Consider the following 26,555-nt stretch of genomic DNA (forward strand, 5'->3'; position numbering starts at 1 on the left):
TCCCACCTGCAATTTGTTGGGATACAAAGTTGAAAATTGGCGAATGTTATCAGTGCAATAAATAAAAATATAAAAAAAAAAGCGATAGCATGAAAAAAAAAAAAAAAATCTTAAAATCAATTAGATTAGATGCTAATAATTTACAGAAGTTGAGGCCCAAGTTCCAAAAATTGTATACTAATAGAGAATTTTTGTTCATAATGTTGCTTTTGTAGCACTGTAGCAAAAAAAAAGAGAAGGTGAAAAGAAAAAAAACAAAAAGGGAAAATCTCAGAGTGGCAAATTATATCATTTATAACATGACAAGTGAAGTTGTTGATTAGTATTAAAATTCACAATGCCAGATAGTTCACACGGATGGGAAATGTGTCCATGGTCCATGACCACGTTGCCCCTTTTGCAAGTAGAGTCTGTTATAGGCAAGAGCATTTCCTTTAGCGTTTTGGGGGCTTTCTGTACATTGTCAGCCTACTGGAAGCTTGAACTGTAGAAAAGCAAATTGGTGAGAAACACATTCCTAATATCTGCAAAATAGAATGTGGACACCAAAGGCTTTGTAATCATGCTTGACCCACCGAACCTCATGGGGTTCAGATGGAGTTGACCCTAGAAAGTGATGATGTATTTTTACAGTGTATATGGTGGGGGGGTCTGTTAAAAAAAATAATAAATGGGTCAGTATTTATTTTCAGTTTAAATTTAATAGAAGCAAGTTCAAAAGCTCGCTGTTATGATTATTTGGTGTTGAATTTTAGCTACCAAATTTTAAGGAAAAAAAAATTGTAGGATTAGGGCGGCACGTGCCGTAAAAATTGCTTGTAATCTAAACCTCCCAATTTCCCTTTTGTATTCTTTGTTGCTGAGGCATTACTTACAAGTTTTTGTTCTAATACTTTTTATATACCAATGCAAACTTTTGTTTGCAATATTTTTTATATATTTATAATTTATTTTTACGTCTGCCAACTGCAAAAACAAATGGTGGGAACATTTTTGTCAGCAAAGCCATAAAACAAGAACAAAAAAGGAAACCTAAACTTATTCAGTTCTCTTCTTTTTTTTGATTAAAAGGACATTTAGTAAATTGTTTTATAACAATAAAAAGATCAGGGTGGCCTTTATAGAAATACAAAAGTATTCTAAATAATAATAAAAAAAAAATACACTGACAGTTTGTCAACTGCTGGAAGAGGAACTAACCACAATGAGCACTGTCAGGGAGTGTCTATGTTAATTCAGCAGCCTGTGCTCTATAAAAGGTCACCGAGTACTGCTGAAGTGTTGCTCTTGTGCCCAGCACACAATGAGAATGGTCCAGCCGGGGCCAGCGATGTGTTTTTTGGCAATGTACTCCCCGGGCTGAACAGTGTTTTGTCTTCTCTGCAGGAAGAAGAGAAGAAGAAAGCCAAGGAAGAGCAGGAGAAGCGGGACTATGAGGAGTACCTGAAGCTCAAGGAGAGCTTTGTGGTGGAGGAGGAAGGGGTGGAGGAGACCATGGACGAGGACCAGGTAATTAACTTTTTGATACTTTTAATTATGTTCCATGATATTGTTTCATACTTTTATTTATGTTGCTATGCCTATGTTTTATTTTACTTTGTGGATCTACCAAAGCTCTTTTCCATCTTGATGATGTTAAAGTTCAGTCTTCTGCAGCTTTTCATGTCCTCATTCACTCCTGCTTTAGTGTTCGGCATTTTTCCAGCTTGTTAGCCAGGCGGCTTCAACACAATAGTCTGACGTCTGTGCAAATGATAAAACTTGGCAACCAATTATGAAAATTTGCAACCAAAACATCTCAATGGCCATGATGTTATCTCTCACTAACCTACATTGTATCCTTTGAATCATGCAATGCAATCAATCAAAATGCAATGCAATCGAATTGCATTAATCTGAAGGGTCATTGTCCTTTTTAGTTTTACTGATTCTGCAAATATAGGTGTTTTCTCCTTTTTGGACACTTTCCGGTCTACCCAAAACCAGTTAGTGTTTTGGTGGTCTGTTGCCCCTGCTTTGAAAGCGCCAGGGTATAGCTATGGTGCTTTCAAAGTGAAAATGGTTGTTGTGAAAATGATGGTGAATGGTTGCTGTTTCTAGATCAGTACGTACAAAGGGCATGGCTTTTATTCCCTATGACCATCATTTCCCGCTCATTGAAATGTAGCACTGGGAGTGCTGGAACTCTAAAACATTGTACTATACTCAGGCACATACCAGTATTACACTAGTTAATATTCCAATCAGTATGTTTGCTTAAAGTTTAATATTGCCTGCATTGTTTAGCCCTTCGCATTGCTCATGCTGAGACAAAGCATTGGATGAGTTTAAAGCTGCAGATAACAATACAGATGGGTCCCTGTTGTGCAATTTTATCTGGTACATCATACTGCTTCATTTGCTTGATGAGAACAAAATGTTCTGGGAGTTTCATAGATGTCTGAAATTAAGAGTTTTGATGAGGAAATGTAAAAGGAAAGAAAGTAGTTTTACACAATGATTAAAAAATGCAGAACTGCAGGGGAATAAATTCTGTGAATGTGTTCCCTCCATAGAGAATATCGGATCGCATCAGACTAGATGAGGAAAAAGAAAGCATTGGAGTTGTGTTGCCTTATGCACTAATGCAAGTAGGAAGCTAACACAAGTTACTGCAGCTCACCTCAGACCCAGCCTACAAGTTTTAGAAGCGATGGGCCCTTATGGGGTTCTGTGCTTAGAAGTCAACTGGTATCATGCAACAGGGAGGCCCTTACAGGGAAATTCCACCTTGAAATTTTTTAAGTTTTGATAAAATGAGAAAAGTTGGGTTTTCTTTGATGTCCCAATGTCTTATCTGGTGATGGAAGAAGTGTCCTGGTGAGGACACGGACAGGAATACAGGCAGATTTGTTCATCCCCATTTTTTTCTTTTCTTTTTTGGTTTGGGAAAATTTAGATCAACTCAAGTAAAGTGTTTTTCTATGGAAAGGGGAACGATTGAGTTTGAAAGTCTGTGCGTGAAGTTGGACAGTGATGACGAGCAGTAAAGGCCATTGGAATTCTTGTTATTGAAGTTGTACATGACGCCATAGTCATAGACCATTCTAAAGCTGAACCTGGATTAAGCCTGTTATGGGTTTCCATTCCTTTTACTGGCCTGGCCCTATGCTCCCCAATTTTGGAAACCTTCTATCAGCTTAAGATTGCGTAAAATTAAACTTTGCACAGCAATCTGCTTACCCAGGGTTGTGAATGTCTTTAGGTGCCAAATTAAATATTGGTGAAAGCCACACCCAAAAAAAAAATCAGTCCATTCTTCTGGCATTGCGTTGTTTTAATCTATTTCCACTGCAATTTTAACCTTTTAGCCAGAAAATGATACATTGGGGCAGCATATTGTTTTGGACCTTTTAATTTTTTTAATTTAAATGAGAGGTTCATGTAAAGTCTACGCAGTTGCCAAATTGTATATTTGCTTAGCGGTGGTCATACTCTAGGAAGGTTTGTGGCAATTCCAACCAGGCTTAACCTGATTTTGATCAAACTGATCAGTGCAACCAACCAGCAGCAATTTTCAATTATTAACATTTTAGAGGGTGTCCTTGGTAAGTTGTTTTTGATTGTGTTTGCAGCGGTCAGTGGTTGGAATTGGCATATGGTTACCCGAATATATGACCAGTTGTCTGCTGACCATATAAATGGACAATTTAGTATTAATTACAAACACCGTTCAATTACATAAACAAGTGAACAATTGATTTGAACAATTAAACAAGTAAAAGGATAAAGGCCAACCAGTGAACATCACTGCCATATAAATATACAAACTGTTAGTGATTGTAAGCCCCAAGGGGCAGGGCCCTCCTTACCATCTTGTCTTAAATTGTATTGTGACTGTAATGTCTTCCTTATATTGTAAAGCGCTGTGCAAACTATTGGCGCTATATAAATCCTGTATAATAATAATAATAATAGTGATAGGTTTCAGTAATCGGGTCAGCAATTGAATTTGCCAAATAATGCAACCGGTTTGCAAAGAAAATTGACCCGATGAAGGCAGTCTGCCAGTCTTATAAGACCTGATCATTTATGACCTGTGTTCAGCCATATTGTGTGTGTATGTGTGATGTTGCATGAGCTGTACTGCAACCACAAATGATTTATATATTATTTGAACTGGATCGTTATGTTTGTATTGAATTAAAATTGAAAGTGAAGTATTCCAGTTCTGTGCCTACATAGTTACATAGTATTTGAGGTTGAATAAAGAGACAGGTCCACCAAGTTCAACCTTTTGTGTGTATGGGTGTGTGTATACGAGTCCCTGTGTGGTCATGTTTTTAGGAGTACCTGTACCCCTGTATGTTACGGTCTCTGAGGATGGTATCTATTGATTTTTGAATGATTCAATACTCTAAGCTGATACCACTGCTTGTGGCAGAGAGTTCCAAAATGTAACCGCTCTAACTGAAAAGAATCCCCTGCACCCCTTCTGGTTAAATCTTTTCTCCACCAGTTTTAGGTGGTGGCCTCTAGTCCTTGTTATGGAGTTTACTGTAAAAAGTTTATTGCTGATTGTTTCTACGTTTCGAACTATAACGAGTGTTATAGTCCTTCATATGGACAGATATAGTCCTTCATATGGACAGATATAGTCCTTCATATGGACAGGTATATTCCTGTGTATGGATAGGTATATTCCCGTGTATGGACAGGTATATTCCCGTGTATGGACAGGTATATTCCCGTGTATGGACAGGTATATTCCTGTGTATGGACAGGTATAGTCCTGTGTATGGATAGGTATATTCCTGTGTATGGACAGGTATATTCCTGTGTATGGATAGGTATAGTCCTGTGTATGGACAGGTATATTCATGTGTATGGATAGGTATAGTCCTTCATATGGACAGGTATATTCCTGTGTATGGATAGGTATATTCCCGTGTATGGACAGGTATATTCCCGTGTATGGACAGGTATATTCCCGTGTATGGACAGGTATATTCCCGTGTATGGATGGGTATAGTCCTGTGTATGGATAGGTATAGTCCTGTGTATGGATAGGTATAGTCCTGTGTATGGATAGGTATAGTCCTGTGTATGGACAGGTATAGTCCTGTGTATGGACAGGTATAGTCCTGTGTATGGACAGGTATAGTCCTTCATATGGACAGGTATAGGTATGTTTTTGTGTGAAGTGATTGTATGAAAACATTTGGAAGATTTATGTAGTTGGCTAAAATGCTCAACAAATTGGTGTTGGATTTATATAAACAAATACCAGGATCTCCATTGTCAATGGCCAACAAGATGGGAATATATCTGTTCAGGAGCCCTCTTTATGTTCAGTGTATCAGAGTCAGACTTGGTGAAGAATAAACCGATTCACAATGCAGAAAAATTGCAAATGTTTATTTGCTTAGATGTGTCCATAAAGATTTGCTCAATTTAACGAAAAAAAATGGGCAGTTAACGACCAAACAATCTGTCCTTTTTTTATTTGACTTTTATGCCGGAGATAACATCTATTCATTCTTGTCTTGCTTACAATAATATGCAGTTACCCTTCCTATAGCATTGGCGTTATACTGCTAAGCTGTCATATCCGTATTCTACCAACACCTCTGTAGGCTGTGACTCGGGTTTTAACGCAGAGTGCAGAATTATTTATACATCATAATTCTATAGAATTATGATTGAAGCCTTAGTGACGTGTTACATTACTCATGGGATCAGAATGTTGTATTTTTAGATTTATAAAAAAAAAAATCGAATGCATAACTATGCTACATCATATATTGGTGCATGCCATAGATCAGCCTTTTTCAACCAGTGTGCCGTGGCAAATACCTCCTGGTCTCCTCAGGGGTGCCTCAAAATTTTGTGAGAAGTGGGACTGTAATAGTAAAGGGGGTATGAAGACTGAGGTGAAGGGGGCTACTGATGGAAATGGTTTTCCTGATGTGAAGGGGGTAGGAAATCTTGATTTGAATGGGGTACTTCGATGTGAAGGGGGAATGAAGACTTGTGTGAAGGGGGCTACTGATGCAAAGGGTGACTCTGATGTAAAGAGGGGGGAATCTTGATGAGAAAGCGGAAACCCACTTGTTTGTGTGTTTTTTGCATGGGGTTCTCCCTTAAAAATCTATGACATTTTAGACTGGGGTGCATTTGAGATTTTGCATGCTTTTAAGGGTGTAATGACTAACACAAAGTCTGGGAAACACTGGTATAGATTACAGTATATATTAGAGCTGGTGTAGGAAAAAATCTTTTGGAACTAAGAATTCATTTTTACACTGATAAAATAATGGCATTTTCATACAAGAAAAAAATAAAACAAACACACACACACACACACACACACACACACACACACACACCTCCCTGCTATCCAGGGGGATTGGTAGATTCTGGATAAATGTAGTTTCTGGTTGCTTGAGAGTTACTATTTAAAATAGGTCTAATGCCATACCCCGTACTATACTCCATAGTATACCATACCATATCATAAACTCTGTATTGACGTTATATTAATATTGAAATGCAGTATCCAAAAGCAAATTAAGACAAATAGACACACAATCATTTCCCGGGATAATACATGCCGCAGATCAGCAAAACACTGAGTACACGGGGGATGTTTTTTTCTGGTTAGATGAGAGTTCTAGTTAGTTGAATACCAGCTAACAGATATGCTTACCAAATGGACCAGAGCTCATACTGAAAAGCCTAACAACAAAAAAATGATAGCAAAGCATTCATGACGTCAAGCCACACGCCATTTTATTAAGCTAGGAATTACTAAACAATTATAGAAAACATGATGTGTCACAGGCGCCCCAGGGCAATAGACTTATGAACATGTGATTTTGAACTTGTGATCTAAAGTGAAAGTGCAAATATATACAGAAGGGAATTCACGTTGGTATAGCTTTAGATAACAAAAATAATTATAGTGAAGTTTTAGTGATCACGTGTCCTTATTTTTTAAATGAGCAGCAGATGTATAGGGGGCTTAAGAGCAAGGAAATTAGTCAAATTTTCCAATCGCTGACAAGTCTTTTCACCTGCCAATATCTACATAACTATACCATTAAACACACCTTACAATTTGATTTTAGATCTTCTTTAAAGTGACACTAAACTCAGGAAATAAATCTTAAAAATACATTCAAGTACCTTTTAACTATTAACAGAAATATATATCACTCGGCTGTAGATCCTCAAATCATCTCTGAATTGGTGCCAACACCGTCCTTCCTTCTGGAGGGGGGCTACTTTTTGTTCCCCGTGATGGACTACAATATCAATACAAATTAGTAAACTAAACGTGAGATTGTAGCAGCTAAAATTGGGCATGCTACCCAACAAACTGAGTGAGCCCATTTGCTGCAAGTTACCAAGTCAGTTGGCAGGGTTTGTTTTATTATTGGGGTGATGATCTGAGTGTATATATAGCTAAATAACCTAATTTCTATTCCACCGTTTTTCTTAGTCCTGGCATATTTTTCTATTTTATTTATTATTATTTATTTATTTATGACAGGTATTTATATAGCGCCAACAATTTACGCAGCACTTTACATAGTTACACATTCACATCAATCCCTAATCTCAAGGAGCTTACAATCTAAGGTCCCTATCTCACATACATACAGGGCCAACTTAGAGAGGAGCCAATTAATTTCTAGCCATATTGCCAATTTTGTTTTTTATTTTATGCCCACCTAGTTTTGTACCTTTTGCATCTGCATATTTGCTGTCCAGAAACCTGCCTCCAAGGACCCCCTTGTGACCCATCTGCTCACTAATAGAGTAGAGCATCTGGTCCCCATGTTGTGCTTGCCGTCAGCAGTTATTTTCCTATTCGGAAGTTGAAAAAGCGTAACAAAGACAGGCAGGCACCTGCAATGACGCAAAAAGGAATTTCCCGTTCTCAGAATGTATTTCCTAATTATATGTCAGACTTCATATAAACATAAATATTTCCCTCATGCTTTCTGCTTCTCCATAATATCTGCTTCATTTTTGATTTTTTTAAATAATCTAATAAATAATATTTATGTTTTTACTGATAAACTTTTTTGATACTACCGCTGTTGATGCCTTTTAACTTACTCACAGTACAGGTTTCCTTTTAAATGTGCATGCCGGCTCTTACGATTCATTACCCTGTGAGCCATAGAACTGTTTTTTTCTTTTAATTACGCTGAAAAAAGGCTCTAAAATGGAATTGTCTGTACATTTTGGGCAAGTTGAATAACTGGCACCTAGGATTTTCAAAGCCTTAACTCGAGATAATTTCAAACATCTTCTGAATGATACAATGCCAGTAAAAAGTAGGGAAGACTTGGGTCACCTGGAGTAATAAAAACATGCAAAAAAAGTGTGTATCTTACTGCACTCCTTACCGGATCTCCTGAGAGATAATATAGATAAATGGGTGCTCGCAGTGACCACGGAGGCACCGTGAAAGCATATGAAATGGTAAAGGATGTCACCAGCACACCAAGTGGATAGATTTAGCAAATGTCCATTTTAATGACAATTGTCATTCAATAGCAAGTATCTTCGGGGCCCCTTCTGAGCCTGATGACGGGGACCCTGCAAGGCCCCGAAAGTACTTGCTATTGAATGACAATTGTCATTAAAATGGACATTTGCTAAATCTATCCACTTGGTGTGCTGGTGACATCCTTTACCATTTCACCTGGAGTAATAATACACACTGCCAACAATTTACAGTTTGTGCTCTGGTCTGTGGCTTCCACTGGCTGCTTGGACTTTTTGCAGATCTCCTTGCCATAGGCCTTCCACCTTCCGGCGTTCCCCCTTCTGTTGCAATGTACAAAAGGGCTCATACACACCATAACACATGCATTTGCACTGGTATAAGGCACACACGTTGGCATTCATATTTTTTAACTTGGATTGAGATCTGGTGACTGTGGAGGCCATTTGAACTCATTATCATGTTCAAGGAACCAGCTTGAGATGATTTTAGCTTTGTGACATGGTGCATTATACTGCTGGAAGGAGCCATCAGAAGATAGGTACACTGTGGTCATAAAGGAATAGACATGGTCAGCAACAACCTACCAGGTAGGCTGTGGCATTTAGACGATTCTTAATTTGTATTGAGGGGCCCAAAATGTGCCAAGAAAATATCCCCTTCACACCATTACACCACCACCATTAGCCTGAACCATTGATACAAGGCAGGATGGATCCATGCATTCATGCTGTTTACATCAAATTCTGACCCGACCATCTGAATGTCGCAGCTGAAATGGAGACTCATCAGACCAGGCAATGTTTTTCCAATCATCTATTGTCCAATTTTGGTGAGCCTGTGCGAATTGTAGCCTCTGTTTCCTGTTCTTAGCAGACAGGAGTGGCACCCGGTGTGGTCTTCTGCTGCTGTAGCCCATCTGCTGCAAGGTTCAATGTGTTGTGTGTTCAGAGATGGTATTCTGCAGACCTCGGATGTAACGATTGGTTATTTGACTTGCTGTTCCCTTTCTATCATTCAAAGCAGTCTGCCCATTCTCCTCTGACATCAACAAAGCATTTTCGCCCAGAGAACTGCCTCTCGCTGGATATTTCCTCTTTTTCGGACCATTCCCTATAAACCCGAGATATGATTGTGCATGAAAATCACAATAGATCAGCAGTTTTTGAAATATTCAGGCCAACCCATCTGGCACCAATGTCCAATGGTGGGCACCTCACTCACTTAAGGCAAGCAGATATATATGGTCCAGTGGAAGAGGCATTTGCGTGTCTTATAATGAAGTAACATAATTATATTTATTATATCTATATACACTATATTGCCAAAGGTTTTGGGACACCCCTCCAAATCATTGGATTCAGATGTTCCGTGAAATTTCTTTGCTACTAAATATTCCACGGTCACCTGTTAGCGGTATTATAACAAAGTGGCAGCAACTGGGAAACACAGCAACTCAGCCACGAAGTGGTAGGCCATGTAAAATGACAGAGCGGGGTCAGCGCATGCTGAAGCACACAGTGCGCAGAAGTCGCTAACTGTCTGCAGAGTCAATAACTACAGACCTCCAAACTCCATGTGGCCTTCAGATTGGCACAACAACAGTGCGAAGAGAGCTTCATGGAATGGGTTTCCATGGCCGAGCAGCTGCATCCAAGCCTTACATCACCAAGTGCAATGCAAAGCGTGGGATGCCGTGGTGTAAAGCTCGCCGTCACTGGACTCTAGAGAAGTGGAGACGTGTTCTATGGCGTGACCAGTAGAACAGTAGAAAGGCATCATGGCACACTCACAAACTAGCATGTAAAACAACTTGTCTCACCACTAAGGACAATGACAGAGGTTTGGATACACGTCTTCTGCAAAGGATGTGTAAGCCGCACTGCCGCGCCAAGGCACCTCTTATAGTGCGGTCCTAACTCTAAACTATGAGAGTCTCCATCTTGGAGCACATGGGGCAGAAGATATCAAATTGGGTGCAGGCTTGTCAGGAGGACGCCCCACCTCCTTAAAGGTACAGAAACAAACAATGGATCCCGCACATCCCATTGGCAGCTGAGAAACCCCATGCGGCGCTGCACCAAATCGGTAAAGCAAAACAAACGACAAACGCACTCAACAATTTGTTACCAGTTATACAGTAAGGTGCACACGAAATGGGCTTTGAACAGTAGAAAGGCATCATGGCACACTCTATGGCGTGACCAATCACGCTTCTCTGTCTGGCAATCCGATGGACGTGTCTGGGTTTGCCGCTTGCCAATATATATATAGTATATTCTCAAGAAAGACAACCAATGCCGTGTTGAAATGTCCAATAAACAGGTTTATGTTGCTTCATTACAAGACCCATGAGAGTACCACTTCCTTCTTCCAGAGGGATAATATGGGTGTTTTATTGCACCAACATTTGTTGTCACAGCCCACCCCTGTCAGTGCAATAAAGCGTCCATACTTTCTGCTGGAGCACCAAGGATTATGATTGAGGAGTGCTAATACCATCTCTCTGCATCATCCATAGGTGCAGAGAGAGATGTCTATAGAAGATACTTTTTATTTTATATTTACCTTCTATTCCTTTTATTAAGAGGTTTTAGAAGATGTAAAACTGTATTATTTTTTTTGTCCTCTAACTTTAGCTGCATGTGAACCTGTATCATGTCATGTGTGTCATTTTGACCTTCGGAACTAATTTTTTGAATTAAAACGCTGACAAAACCACGCCGGGTGTCTGCTCTGCTCAAAAACACCAGCTACAGTGCTGACCACATCTAAAGACGAGGGCGTTATGGTGCCGCGGTGGTTACAATATGAAGTAGTCAGGTCCGAGCAGCCAATCACAAGCCCGGCTCTTGTGTGTGGGAGTCGGTCTAATTACAGGGTTCTGTATTTGGTGTCACTTGCCGTAGATCTAGTCTATGCTGGGTCTGCAGTCTCTTCTGCTTTATGTAGCCATTATGCCTTTCTTTTTATTATTTGGTTGCACACAATTTACAATATGCAACAGCCTTGCTCTCTTACTCTTGTGATGGACTCACATTTGTCCATCTCTGCAAATCAGACAAGGTTGTGTTAAAGAATAACTCATGTCTAAGCAAAATACTGCGGTATAGCTCATATTTATATCTGTAAACATAACCTGTTGCCTAAAAGTATTAAAACCATTGGATCAGCATGACAGCCTGGCCATTAGCCTTTTCAGGAGGAGATGTCGGCAGTGGCAGCTTCCATATTGTCACACTATAGGATTATTTAATGTTGTTCTGGCCGTACACAACTCCTTATTTTACATTTTCCACACGTGGATGACTGTTCTGCTTTGAGATTGTGTAAAAGTCATGGGGGGGGCATTTATCAAAACTGGAGCAGTTGCCGTGGCAACCAATCAGTCTCTCTCTTGAATTTGCTCAGGTAAGATTAGAAAATGAGAGAGAGAAGCTGATTAGTGGCAGTGCAAATCTGCTCCAGATTTTGTCTGCTCCAGTTTTGATAAATTCCCCCCCACCATTGTTTTGTCACACGCGGGCCTTCTTTTTTAAGCTGCTCTCCCTTATTGTTTTGTGTGCCATTTAGATGAAGGCAGAGCAGCTTCTCTGCGCTACATTATAAATAAAGCGGCTCAGACTGCAGTGCTCTTCAGTATGGCTGTCTCCTGCACTACCTCTTCTTTGCCACAAGATGTCCTCGGTCTTCTCATTTGAAGGCCTCAGCATTACTTAAAGGGGAACTGCACTTTCCCAGGTAAATTTGAGCGAATGGAATCACCGCCTCCAATCTGGCCCCTCTCCGCTATTTTGAATTTTGCTTGCAAATGCCAAGCACTGTATGGTCGGTGCAGTCACCTGACTTTGCTGACCAATGAAAAGCGTTTCTGTCTGACCACGCTGAGGGATGAAAAGCATTTTTTTTCTAAGAAGCGCTTCTCATAGATCACCGCTCCAAGCTCACTCCTATGGATATAATTTCAATACAAATTAGTAAACTAAACGTGAGATTGTAGTCCAGCACAGGAGTGATCTTGGAGCGGTGACTGCTTTACAACACACACAGGGACCATGGGGAACAAATGTAGCCCCCCTCCAGAAGGAAGGACAGTGTCCGCGCCAATTCAGAGATGATTGGAGGATCTACAGCCGAGTGATACACAAATAAGATACATTTTTATTAATGGTGAAGGTACTTGAATGTATTTTTAAGATTTATTTCCTGAGTTTAGTGTCACTTTAATGTTTCTTAATCTGATGTACTCTCTTCCAAATATGACATTATCTATATCTTCTATTTAAAGATCAATTCGCAGTTTCAGTCATTAAAGTGTATCTAAAGCCAATCTTTTTTTTTTTGGGGGGGGGGGGGGAGGTGACCGTTATCACGGGGACTGGAAGTAGGAGAAGATCAAACATTTTGACTTTTCACTTGCTTAGGATTAAAGGGGAAAATCTTCCACGGCAACAACTAAGTCGCTAAGTCCACACTTCCCTTTTCTTTAACTTCCTGTTGTTCTAAAGGACAGGAAGGAAAGGAGAATATCTCCAGTGGCACACAGATGGCAAGGCTGAACTTCAGGACAAGGAAATATCCTCGTACAAGAGTCCCTTGTGTTCTTCCTGAATCTTGATGAGCTTTGTGTATTTCTTCCAGATCTGTGCAGTAATCCAGTGTGAGACTTGGAGCTTTCTGTTATAAAGACCGGTCACTGCGGCTCTCTCCTTGTGCAGGGTGACCGGTCTTGTCTCCGCCCTCTCCTGTAATAAAGACCGCTCACTGCTGCTCTCTCCTTATGTGGGGTGGCTGGTCTTGTCTCTGCCCACTCCTGTAGTTTCCTGTAGTGGGTGTGGCCTGCTGGATCCCTCCCACAGCTCTGCACTGTGTGTATAGCACAGTGATGATGTCTTTTACTTTTATATATGAATATCTGGATGTGCAAAGACATTTGGTGCACACAAAGTTGATTTTATATCCTTTGTGGCTATTGAGGGATTTAACCACCTCATAGCAGCGGGAGGGCGTCCTTCCGCTCCCCCTACTCGTGCGCGGCGCCCAGCGTGCACACGAGTGGGGAAAGCCGCCGGTCCCGAGACCCACTGTGCCCGATGCGGCTGGGATCGCACGGCTGCTCTGTGACAGCAGATCAAAGGGAGATCGGTACACGAACTCCCTCTGATCTCCTCTCCGGTCCCCAAATGCAGGAAGTGATGTATATTACATCACTTCCGCATTCTGCTGTCATTCTCCAGCTACAAAAGCTGGTGGAGCAGATCTCTGCTTCATCAGCTTCTCTGGGGGTCCCAAGGTGACATTAGGGGTCTTGGAGACCCCTGATGTCTCCATAAAGAGGACCTGTCATGTAAATTGGCTATCACATAGGGAGCTTCTTAGCCCCCTATGTGATAGCAATAAAGTTAAGTGTAAAAAAAAAAAAAAGATTAACAAAAAAATTAAAGAAGCATAAAAAAATAAGAAAAAACACAAAAAAAATTTCAAAGTCCCCCGCCCCCCACATACACACGCAAAGATGCGTCTCTTGTCTCATCGGAGTGAGAGCAACAATTTTAGGGCCATTAATCACTGATAACACTAAACTGATGAGCGGTAAAAGCGTCACCTATGGGCAATTTTGGGTGTGGTCGTTGTTTGCGATTTTTGTGGGAGCGCACAATTTTAAGGCTCGACGTGTTTGGTGTCTATTTACCCGACGTGACCCCGTCTTGTATATTTCACCAAAAAATTGGGTAATAAATGTTTCCTAACATAATGAAAAAAAAAAAAAATTCAACATTTTCAGTAATTTTTCCTTACTATAGTAAAAAATTAAAACCCGCAGTGGTCATTAAATACCACAAAAAGAAAGCTCTATCTGTCCCCAAATTTTTTTATACAATTCATTTTAGTACAGCGTTCCATGACGGAATAAATGTCAGTCAAAGTACCGCAGCGCTGAACACTGAAAAATGGCCTGGCCAGGAAGGGGGTGTAAACACTGCGGTCAGCAAGTGGTTAAAATAAATTTTTGTGCCCAGAGTTTAGCTTTAAACACAGTTACTGCATTCTGCCGCTGTCTGTATGGTGAGCTTTACCTTATACTGTATAAAAATATTTGATGCTGAATTTGTACATTAGATATACTTGAAATTCTAGACGATGGAAAACACAATTTTTGTGTTTTCCATTTAAAACACAATTTAAAACACAACAGTGATACAACGAACATATCGTTTGTAATATAGGAGACATGAGCGCTATTTTCTTTAATATTATAAAACGTGGTATTTAGTATTGTATTTTTAATATCTTGTCATTTCCTCCGCAATGCAATTTCCTCCCACAGTCCAAAAAGTGACTTTAATGGAGACTGGGCATGTGGTATGTGGCTTTATGGCTGCCTTAGAGACAATGGATTGTAAGCCCAGGCCAGCTGTGTACAGGGGTACTGTGAGCCCAGGCCAACTGTGTACAGGGGTACTGTGAGCCCAGGCCAACTGTGTACAGGGGTACTGTGAGCCCAGGCCAACTGTGTACAGGTGAACTGCGATCCAATGTGTTGAATAATACTGCAGCCCAGAAGACTGGTGACATCTCTTGTGGTGATTTAACAGGTATTGCAGGGGACAGCTCTGGATTGAATGTGATTATTGCAGTCAGAGCTGCTTTTTCTAGCTGTGATGGGACTTACTATACTCACTGTTTGTTATGATTCCTATCTTCATTATTCTTTGTAATTATAGAAACATGTAGAGGAAGCCATATTGCTCATCACACAACCTCTGTGTGTGTGTGTGTGTGTGTGTGTGTGTGTGTGTGTGTGTGAAGTGTGATCTTTAATAACAGATTTGCATGAAATATCCTGATGCCAGCCGGTACTAACTTAATCTTCTTCTTTTTTTTTTCTCCATGCAGACACGTAGTTTCCTTACAGAGTTTATCGACTACATTAAGGTGAGTGACCGTTCACTGCTTTATGTATGGCCACACGGGCTTCTCTTTGACAGTGTCCCCTCTGCCTTGGTAGAGTACTTCTCCTACCATGACAGCGTGGTGGGTTCTGTTCTGGTAACAAAAAAACATTAGCACCTAGGCCAGGGGTGGGCAACTTCAGAACTGCTGAGTTGAGGATCTACAAGTCTCATGAGGCATTGCTAGACTGACATCCACAAGCAGGACTTCTTGAGGTAGATCCTGATGGGATGGCATTTGTAGGTTCACCAAAGCTGGAGTGACGAGGTTGTCTACCTCTGTATTAGACAATCAAGCAAGGAGCTCAACAAAAAGTTCCAGGTGGCTATTGCAGTCTGAAATTTAGATGTAAAAATATATATATTGCTGAATTTCAATAACTTGTCTTATCATACCAATTATTCTTCCATATCAAAGTTTACTCCATTGTCATCAGTGGTAATGACTCCAAAAAGGGGGGTGTTGATTATTTAGGTCACAGAACGTTGCCCAGTCCTGCCATACCCAGCTACAGATCTGTCTTAGGATGTATTCTTTGCATGCCTGAGCCAGTTATCACTTGAGGGCCATCTTGGTGTGCATCTCTCCAACCTCAATGTAACCGGATGGTGTATCTTTACTGACAAGGAGTCGGCTATAAAGCAGAAGTGAAGGTAGGTCTGATGGTAGCACAGTGGAGTTAGCTGCTAGTGGAGGGCTTGTGTCTATTTCCAGAGAGCACTTAGCGGCAAACAGGTGACACCTGCGGTTGACTGGAGATACTGGGTATTCGGTGGAGAAGGTTGAAGTCCAGCCATTAATTTCCTCTTGATCTTATCCAAGTTATGTTGCTTCACCCCTGTGGTGATATCTGTGCTGTTGAAGTTCTCTGATCCTCCAAGACGATGACGGCTTATTTGGTTGAGAAGGTTGAAGTCCAACCACTGGTTTGGTTTCTTCTTGATCTTATCTTAGTCACCCTTGCGAATACCTGTACCGTCGAAGCAGTCTGATCCTCCAAGACGATGACGACGACTTGGCTGGTCCAGCTCTGAGAACTGAATTCCATGGACTGTTATAATACACAACCTGCGGTCCGTAGAGGTCAGTTCTCCAGCTTGGCTGCTGCCCACCACAACTACACAACTACAAGAAGATGATGTGATCATGTCCTAAGCCTCTAACTGTCATAAAATGTGAAGTTTGGTTTAGCTAAGTTCTGCTGTGCTACCAGAGAGGGTTCCATGGGAACTGCATCTTTACAAAGAGGCGGCCTTCTTGCTAAAGTGTTGACCTTTTGATGGTGTGACTTGTCATATTGCTAGGATGGAGGTTGGAAACTGTGAATGTCATTTCTGCAGTCAATCTGCTGGCAGTGATATTATATGTTGCATGACAGGGCCACCAAGCTGTAAACCCAAAAAATATTAAATTAAAGTCAAACCCAAAAGGTGTTAAAGCCAAAATGGGGGACCCTTTGTATTTTTAGTTCAATCTCAACTTTATTAGGATTTTGGATGAAAGAAGTACAATACAATACAGGCAGTCACCGAGTTACATACGACTCCTACTTACAAACGAAGGTTATTACTGTACAGCAGGGGTAGTTGTAATGCTGCCGCGCTCGTGCCGACGAGGAGTGGCCGCCTTTTTGGCTCTGGTTTGTAGTACTGTACGTACATTACATTAAGTTGCCTCTTGTTAGACATGCAGACGAGGGGTGCACGCCTTTTTGGGTCTGGGTGATAGCACTGTATCTACATTGCAGGAAGTTGGCTCTTGTTAGACGTGCAGACGAGGGGTGCCCACCTCTTCTTCTGGGTCACTGTGAGGTTTTTACTGCTGTCTGTATCCTCATTAGAAAGATTTAATCTTACTTCCTGTCCTTGAGACAACAGGAAGTGAGAGAAAATCTACCCCTAGGTAGGATAAGTCATTCCTGTAAGGCTGGGCACACACCTTACAACCATCGCAAGACTTTTGTCTTGCGATGGTTGTAAGGTACTTAAAAAAAACGTACGATCTGCCTATGTTGCATAGGCAGATCGTACTTGCGATGATCGCAAGCCACGCCCCCTGAGGGGCGGGCTTCCGATGACCGCAATGCCGAACGGGCAGTGTGCGCTTGCGCACACCGGCCCGTGCGGCTGTTATCGTACGGACATGCCACAAACCCGCCGAACATCGTACGATGCTCGGCGGTTTTCCCAACATGTCCGTAAGTTTAAAGTCGTGCGACCTTACAGTAGTAGAGGTCGCACGGCTTCCACACACCTTACGATCGCGGGATTTCCCGCGATTATCGTACGATAATCGTAAGGTGTGTGGGGACCCTAAGAGTAATCATGGGGAGAAGGTGTCTCCATTGAAGCTTTATCACCAATCCTTGTTTCCACGACAACCCAAAATTTTCAAAATCCAATTGTCACACGGGACAGAAAGTGAGGTGAAATCTTCTGAACAGGGGCACACAGCAAAACAAACTTTACAGGGGGTTAACCCTTCCCTATGCTATCCAAAACAAACAAAAACATTTTTGGCTACAGTACACCTAAAAAATGTACCTGTTCCAACTTACATACAAATTCAACTTCAGAACACACCTACAGTCCCTATCTTATTTGTAACCTGGGGACTGCCCGTATTTACGTTCAGCTGCAATCTGCAGAATCTTGCCACTGGCAGCTGTCATTCATGGGCTGAAGCTATTCAAGCGCCATGTGCTTACAATACAATGATAAAAAGTTGGGAAAAAGTTATTTTCGGTTCCGGCCCGACAAATACAATTAAAGGCCCCAGCCCCCACACCTTACCCGCGATCGTACGATGATCGTAAGGTGTGTGTGGAAGCCGTGCGACCTCTACTACTGTAAGGTCGCACGACTTTAAACTTACGGACATGTTCGAAAACCCGCATTAAAAAAATAAAGAAAGGTTTGCAGATGGTATGGAGCCACGCACAGCCGCACATACACACTGTGTGTATTCAGGACTGTGGGCGGCGTTGGACTACATGTGGCAACCGCAGGGCGCAGATGCCATCCGCAAATTAAATCAGCTCTCGGCGCCCAGCGGTTGCGACATGCAATTAAAATTATTAGTGCCCCCCCAGATTTGAATATGGTATCTTATGTGCCCCCCCTATATATTGTTCCTAGAGTCGCCACTGAGTGTGATCACCCTAACAGGAACGCATGGTACCGCAATGCTGAGCATTCCAGTGGAGTGCGATTGCAAAAAATTGTGCATGCAGTTTTATTCTGAAGTAAACTTTATGTTTGTAACACTCCATTTGTGTATTTTATTTTAAATTGAGGATGGTGGGTTTTTTAATTTGTTGTATCCGATTAATGGAAATAATAATCAGCCAACAAATCGATTATAAATAAATAATCATTAGTTGCAACCCTACTTCAATTATCCAATCCTGTGAACAGCAAATTCCTGTTGGCTACAGTGGCGTAACAACCGGGGGTGCAGCAGGGGCGCGGGCCCCGGGCGAAAAGGGAAGGGGGGGCGTCGGCCGAAAATGGCACTTGCCCAGCAGGGATGAAAGGAATCAGAGAGAAAATGCCGGTGCCGGTGTCTTTCCTCCCGCACCGCTCGGCCGCCTATCACAGTGCAGCAGAGCGGTGTATGGATATTCACACAATTTATTGTATGAAGGTTCTCCATTCCTTGAGCAAGTTAACCTCGTAGTCTCCTCACACCCTCAGTGACCCATTCAATAATAAAGTGACAACGTGCTCAATATGACACAGTTGTCCAAAACATTTTTTTTTTAAAGTTACAAATAAAAAAAAAGTGTAAATGAATTGAGTATCTTGCTAGTCGGCCACGCCGGCTCTCAAAATACCAGAACAGTGCCTGCATCCAATCAGATTGCTCAGGTATTTTGAGAGCCAGCGGGGTCGCCTAGCAAGATACTGAAGCTTGGCCCAGTGGGGGATTCCTCCATCCACACAGTTTAGCGTAGATGGAGGGACCTGTTGCACTTTTCCCATCTGGCCATAGAAAATCTGCAGATAATCTATACTGTAGGTGTATGGCCTGCTTTAGGGAGAGAGAATGAAAATAAATAGGCGACTGCCATCGCTGGGCTTGCCTCCTGACAATATTAAAGAACTATGGGGTCAGTTTTTTTCCCCATAGTTCTCCCTAGGGTAACGGGAGGACACAAACTGGCGGTATACTGAGACGCCGCAGCCGGAGCGGATCCCGACATGGACGTCGAGATCCGCCTAGCTGCATGAGTGACAGCTGGCTCTGCCTATCTAGAGGCAGAGCCAGCTGTACCCGCCCCCTCATCCGTCCGTTCCGCCAGTCAGCGCTGGCAGATCGGAACGGGGAGGGGGGAATCCAGCCCCTGTCACGGCAGAGAGCCGTGACAGGATCGAGAGGTGAGCGAACCCGGTATGGGTTCGCTCACTTCCCGATCTACTGAGCCGACCTGTGACAGTCTCATTGTCACAGGTCGGCTAGAACTATGAGGTGAGTGAAAAGCACTCACCTCATAGTTCTCCTTTAAGATCCTTGGATGTTGATCCAAAGATTTGGACATTTCCTTTGAATTTTCAACACACTGGGTGGTGATCATGTCAATCAATTACACCACAAGTGAGGCCCTCACCACCTTCCCAGTGCCCAACAGACAGGAAGCTAGCCTTATATCATGCGGCTGAGTTCCTGGTATCATCCTAGGTATTATCTGCAATCTCATGATGTTACCAAGCAAGGTTCCCATATCCTTCACAGCAGTGCCACCTTGTGCTCCCTTCTCATAATGCTATACTATTACACGCCTGTATTTTTGAAAAATAAAATGTTTCATGAAATTTCCACTGATAAGTTTGACGTCCTGTCTCCTAGGCTTCAAAAGTGGTCATTCTGGAAGAACTGGGGGCTCATTTTGGTCTACGAGCTCAGGTAACAGATGTCCCAAACCCAACTGTCTGTATGTGCTTCTGTGACTTCTCGAAGAACGATTTACACTTTACATTGCTTTGATGTGTTTTAACTGCTTTAACCATCTTTTTTCAAATGAGAACTGTGTGTTCTCCCCCAATTATGTGCACCCACAATTAAAAAAAAAATTAAAAGCTGAACCCCCTCCCCCCCAAAAACACTGCAGTTCATTGCAGGAGTATACTCTTGCAAGATTTGGGGTATTCAGCTTTGAGGCACCATGATGTCATTGGCAGCTTTAGAAAGCAGTCATAAGCCAGGGTTCAAGGTTAAAGGTAAAGTCCAGTATATTTTGTTTCTCTACCTTGCAGTGCAACCCCCCTCCACCCCGCCCTGGGTGAAAGGGTTAAATGCTTATTACAGGAGAACTATGAGGTGAGTGCTTTTCACTCACCTCATAGTTCTAGCCGACCTGTGACAATGAGACTGTCACAGGTCGGCTCAGTAGATCGGGAAGTGAGCGAACACATACCGGCGCTCACTCCCTTCTCGATCCTGTCACAGCAGAGAGCTGTGACAGGGGAGGGGCTGGATTCCCCCCTCCCCGCTCCGATCCTCCAGCGCTGACTGGCGGATCAGACGGGGGCGGGTACAGCTGGCTCTGCCTCTAGATAGGCAGAGCCAGCTGTCACTCACGCAGCTGGGCGGATCCAGACATAATTGTCGGCATCCGCTTCAGCTGCGGCGTCTCAGTATTCCGCGAGCTGTAGCTCGCGGTATACAGCGCTTAGGGTGACGGGAGGACGCTAGTTTGTGTCCTCCCGTTACCCTAAGGAGAACTATGGGGAAAAGCCCTGACCCCATAGTTCTCCTTTAAGTCTAGGGGTAGAGCAATAAGCTGCAATACTTATTTTACTCCTCACTCCTGTATTCCTCCTGCACGCTGTGTGACCGGTCCCCCTTCTCTAAGACGCTCCAGCTGGCAGTTGCCCATAGAGGGTAATGCAGTTTATTTTAGATCACAGGTATGGGAAGGTCTACACGTCTTTTTGGGATATCGTAAGGTCATTTTTACCTGCTGTTTGTGAGTACTGCGGTCGTTAGAGAAGAGCACTCTGTGACATCTATAGCATTGAACCCAATTCCAGTCATTGTGTCTACTCCAAGCTACTCAATAAAATACAGAAATGGGGAAATTGGTTGCTAATGGACTCCTTACCTCCAATTTTGTTCATGAATGTCATCCAGGTTGACAGTATGTCTTTTATATTTAGGTTTTTCTGTAGATGAATATAGTGTGGTCTAGTTCAGAGGTGGATAAAATAATATGGAATTCAGGAGCCAGTCTGACCAATCCAGGAGCCAGCAGGATTTTTCGGAGCCAGCTCCATTGACACCAACTAGAGAAATCCCCAAAAGTTAGGCGCCACCTGTGATTTTTAAAGAGCATTGACTACCTGGCTCCTGGGATATATCCAGCCCTGGTCTAGTTACTGAAGAGTTCCAGGCTGGACTGTCTGATCTCTTTGCTTACATTATTCTTCTGTCCTACTAGGATGCCATCAGCAGAATACAAGATCTATTGGCCGACGGCTCTATCACAGGTGAGTAAACTCTGCTGGTAGTGGCAAAATGAGAAATACATTAATACAGACCTACAACCCTGGACGCACTCTGTGTCCACAAATGCATTCAGACCTACAACCCTGGACGCAGTCTGTGTCCACAAATGCATTCAGACCTACAACCCTGGACGCAGTCTGTGTCCACAAATGCATTCAGACCTACAACCCTGGACGCAGTCTGTGTCCACAAATGCATTCAGACAGTGAGTAAACTCTGCTGGTAGTGGCAAAATGAGAAATACATTAATACAGACCTACAACCCTGGACGCACTCTGTGTCCACAAATGCATTCAGACCTACAACCCTGGACGCAGTCTGTGTCCACAAATGCATTCAGACCTACAACCCTGGACGCAGTCTGTGTCTGCACATTCATACATACCTACAACCCTGGACGCAGTTTGTGTCTGCACATGCATCAGGCCTACAACCCTGGAAGCTGTCTGTGTCCGCACATTCATACAGACCTACAACCCTGGAAGCAGTCTGTGTCCGCACATTCATACAGACCTACAACCCTGGAAGCAGTCTGTGTCCGCACATTCATACAGACCTACAACCCTGGACGCAGTCTGTTTCTGCCCATGGGGGGGGGGGGGAGGGGGTGCGCACTATGACCTGGACTAGTCAGATTTTCTAGCAAATTAAAGGACATTGCAAATTAATTTTTCTTTTTTTTTATTTCAATACTTTTTTTATTTTAATAGTAAAATACATAACAAACACTTTTACATCCATAATTACATCATTTAAAACAACAATACATTAAACAAAACAGAACAAAAAAAAAAAAATAATAATTCTCATCATACCATATTACTTAAAAACACATTACTCCTGAAAATACCATTATCAGATAAAAGAGACATCATAGACAAACACAATTTCTGTACTCAATCCACTTATCCCACATTTTGCTATATTTATCCATGTTACCTCTATGTTTAAACATAATTCCCTCAAATCCAACCACTTTATCTAGCTCTTTCTTCCATTCCTCCACTGAGGGAGGCGTTGCTGAAATCCACCTAAAGGCGATACTACGCCGAGCCACAAACAATGCCCTCGCTATTGCCACCTTCGTATAGTATTCCACCTTCACAGATCCGAAAATAGCCTAAATACATATCAATGGATTATTAGAAATATGAACTCCAAAGGCTATATTTATTATGTCCACTATTTCTTGCCAATATCGCTTCAACTTCGGGCATCGCCAGAGCAAATGTATCAACGAACCTGGTTCAAACCCACATTTTGGGCATTTAGAGTCTTCCTTGAGTGCTATCCTATGTAGGAATTCCGGGGTCCGGTATGTTCAATGTATAATATAAAGCTGTGTTAATCTATGCGATGCAGAAGGTGAAACTAATTGGATTGAAAGCAACGCCTCCCTCCAAAGGGTATCATCCAGTAGGCCCACATCCAATTCCCAACCCACTTTACATTTCATAGGAGATTTATTCAGGACTCCAGGCAATAAATTTGAATACATTTGTGAAATTAACCCGCTCGTCGAAGTTGCATTAACAAGTTTATCTATAACCGCATTTACATTAATACAAACCTCCCGTACGCCCGGATGAACCGTGAGTGCATGACTTAGTTGTAAATATTTATAAAATTGAGCGTTCGGTATTAAATAACTTGCTTGTAATTGTTGAAAAGAGCACAAGACGCCTTGATCATATATTTGCGCCAATGTCAGAATCCCCATTTTCTTCCAACTTCCAAATCCTTGGAGTTTGTTTACCTCATGTAGTACCCCATTGTCCCATATTGGAGTATATTTTGTAAACTCAGAAATATCCAGCAACCCCTTAATTGATTTCCACATTTTACCAACTAATCTTATAGTAGGTAAAGATGAAAACTCTTTTAGATATAAAGTAGTCTCAAGGGCCATAAGAGGGTCTCGGTTTTGAAACAGACAATTAATGATATCATATGCTCCTATCCTCTGTCCTGGTAAGTTCCAACCCGCCAAGTGTCTTATCTGTGTAGCCAAAAACATTATCCATGGATTTGGAAGTGCAAACCCCCCAATTCCTTTAGGGTATTGCAAGGTTTCTAGTTTTATCCATGCTTGTTTCTTCTTCCATATCAACTCCCTAAATACTGTATTTATCCTCCTAAATATAGTTTGAGAAATCCAACATGGAGAGTTATACAGTATATAGGAAAGCTGAGGCATCCAAATCATTGCAAATGAATGGAAAAAAAAAAAAAGTTTATGAATGGAAAAAGCATTTACAATACTCGATTCTGCAATTTGTAACATTTATGACAGGGTCTCTTTAACAACTTGGGATTAAAATCCTTCATGTAGTTTAGTTCTTACTCTAACCATGATGGAGTTCAGCAATGCCAGCCCATCCCGTGCTGTTTTATTCCTATGGTCCTGTATGTCTCTGCAGGTGTGATCGACGACAGAGGAAAGTTTATCTACATCACGTCAGAGGAGATGTCGGCCGTCGCCCAGTTCATCCGCCAGAGAGGACGCGTCTCCATCTCCGAGCTGGCCCAGGCCACCAACAAGCTCATCAACCTGAACCCCGAGATCAACCCCGTCCCCCTCCAAGTATCATAATCTCTACAAATGTATTTTTTTCTAAAGACTCTATTTTGGTAAACGCCAACTAATAGGCGATGTGCAGCCGTCCAGCTGCCAGGGAACTAGAAGTCCCAGTGCAGTGCACAAGGGGACTTGTAGTTCCCTGGCAGCTTAATGGGCCCGTTCTTCCAGAAATGACATTTAGATTTTGGTAGGTGCTTTGTAGGTGATTTGATTCGTTTTCTGGCTCCTTATATTTCCCGACCTGAGATTTCTACTCCAAGATCCCATCCACAGCAGCCACCATTATAATGGAGGTCTCACACTTTGGCAGGAAAATGTTGCTAGAGGAGTGAGAATGTGTTGGATTTGTAGTGCTCATGTAAGGCCTGGTTCACACCTCGGCGTTTTACAGCGCGTCCCTACACGCTGTAAAACGCTCAACATGTGAAAACCAATGATTGCCTATGGGCATGGTTCCCACCTGTACAGTACAGGAGCTTCTTTGGGGCGTTTTCCCGCGCGTTGCCTTTGGTATTCCCGAGTGTTGATCGGGGGTTAACAAAGCGGTAACCCCGAGCCACACTCAGGAATACAGCGTACAGGTCTTACCTTGTACGCGATCCCCGCTGTGTCTTCGGCGACTTCCGGGTTCCGTCCCTTGCGAGCGGCTGTGTCGCAGGGGGGCGGACCCGGCGGGAAGTTTAAAAGTGAAACTAAACAAAAAAATTAAAATAAAAACCCAGAGAAAATAAATAAAAAAAAAGAAAAAATCATACCGCCAGTTAAACGCGCGTTTCACTGAACGAAAAAAAACGAGCATAAAAAAAACCGCTCAGGTGTGAACCCAGCCTAAGTTTTAAAGCCAGAAGATGCCAGCGACAGACTCGTCATAACAGCAATTCAAATGTTCTCTTTGTTTAAACTGAACCATTAAAGCAGAACTCCATTTATATTCACCGTAGAGATACGTATGTGAACTGTTTTTCATGCACAGTGCTCGGACACTTTTGTAGTTCTCACAGCTCCGCCAAACTATATCGCTGGGTCGGTGACACCTCTATTCAATATTACAGCTTTGTTGATTCCTGTGTCACCTATCTGGTCATTGGACTGTAAGTGAGCTTTATTACACCGGCGGGACTCCACCACCAGCTTCTTCTGCTCTTCCTCATGGCTCACATTGTGGAATCTCACCACAGTAATGTGTTTTAAAGGATAAATGCAGTTTATCTCACATATGACCCCCCCTTACTCACTATTAGACCACACACCTTGCTACTAGATGTGGTTGTTATTTAGGCTGTACTGCCTTCACAGAGCTTGCACTCCGGGCTAAGGGCAGGTTCACATCATTTTCCGGACCAGATCTGGTCTGGCAGATGGTGTGAACCTGCTCGCAGTTCCAGTGCATTCCAGACCGGAGAAAATAAGACCTGCAGTATTTTTCTGGTCTGGAACGGACTGCGCTGGTGTGAACAGATGCCAGAAATAGCATAGGGATACATTAAGATGCATTTTGGGTCTGGAAACAATCTGGTCTGGTCTGGAGATGATCTGGATGTGGTGTGAATGGGCCCTTAAAAAAAAAAGGATAGGGATATGGGGGGGGGGGTATTGGGAGTAGAGTACAACAACAAGCCCCATCTGCAGCCCGGGGGATTCACAATCAAAGTGTCATTATACATTAAGGAAGATCCCATCCTCTGTGTGCATGCATCAAGTGTTCTGAATGTAGCTAGGCCAGAGCACAGGCTGCAGTCTCTCTGTAGGCCATGCAGGCTAAAAGACAATTCTAGCCAGCAGCAGCAGCCGCCCAGGTAGCTCCTTTCCTCCATCTTAGGATCTATGGACGGTTAGGATTTAAAGAGAGACCCTGAAAAGCGTCCCATGTAGAGCTACACAACTCTAACAGTGCTCAGACCAGATATAACTTCAGGGGGGGCTTATAGATGGCGCCATGCATTATCAAAGTAAGAAGTCGCCAGCACTCCAGTGATTTATTATGAACACATAGGGGCTGATTTCTAAATCTTT

General features: G+C 42.4%; 1 protein-coding gene across 1 annotated transcript in view; it reads left to right on the forward strand.

Moving 5' to 3' along the window:
• Positions 1 to 24,696, forward strand: part of DDRGK1 (DDRGK domain containing 1) — a 62,967-nt gene extending 38,271 nt beyond the window's left edge. Inside the window, exons 5-9 of the mRNA XM_018566934.1 lie at positions 1,387 to 1,509; positions 15,398 to 15,436; positions 20,303 to 20,359; positions 21,894 to 21,942; positions 24,382 to 24,696. Coding sequence (XP_018422436.1) covers positions 1,387 to 1,509; positions 15,398 to 15,436; positions 20,303 to 20,359; positions 21,894 to 21,942; positions 24,382 to 24,554 — 441 coding nt within the window. The 3' untranslated portion in view covers positions 24,555 to 24,696. The remainder of the gene's footprint in view (positions 1 to 1,386; positions 1,510 to 15,397; positions 15,437 to 20,302; positions 20,360 to 21,893; positions 21,943 to 24,381) is intronic.
• Positions 24,697 to 26,555: the final 1,859 nt, after the last annotated feature.

Source organism: Nanorana parkeri, unplaced genomic scaffold, assembly GCF_000935625.1.
Source record: "Nanorana parkeri isolate BGI_ZX_2015 unplaced genomic scaffold, ASM93562v1 scaffold989, whole genome shotgun sequence".
Classification (NCBI taxonomy): domain Eukaryota; kingdom Metazoa; phylum Chordata; class Amphibia; order Anura; family Dicroglossidae; genus Nanorana; species Nanorana parkeri.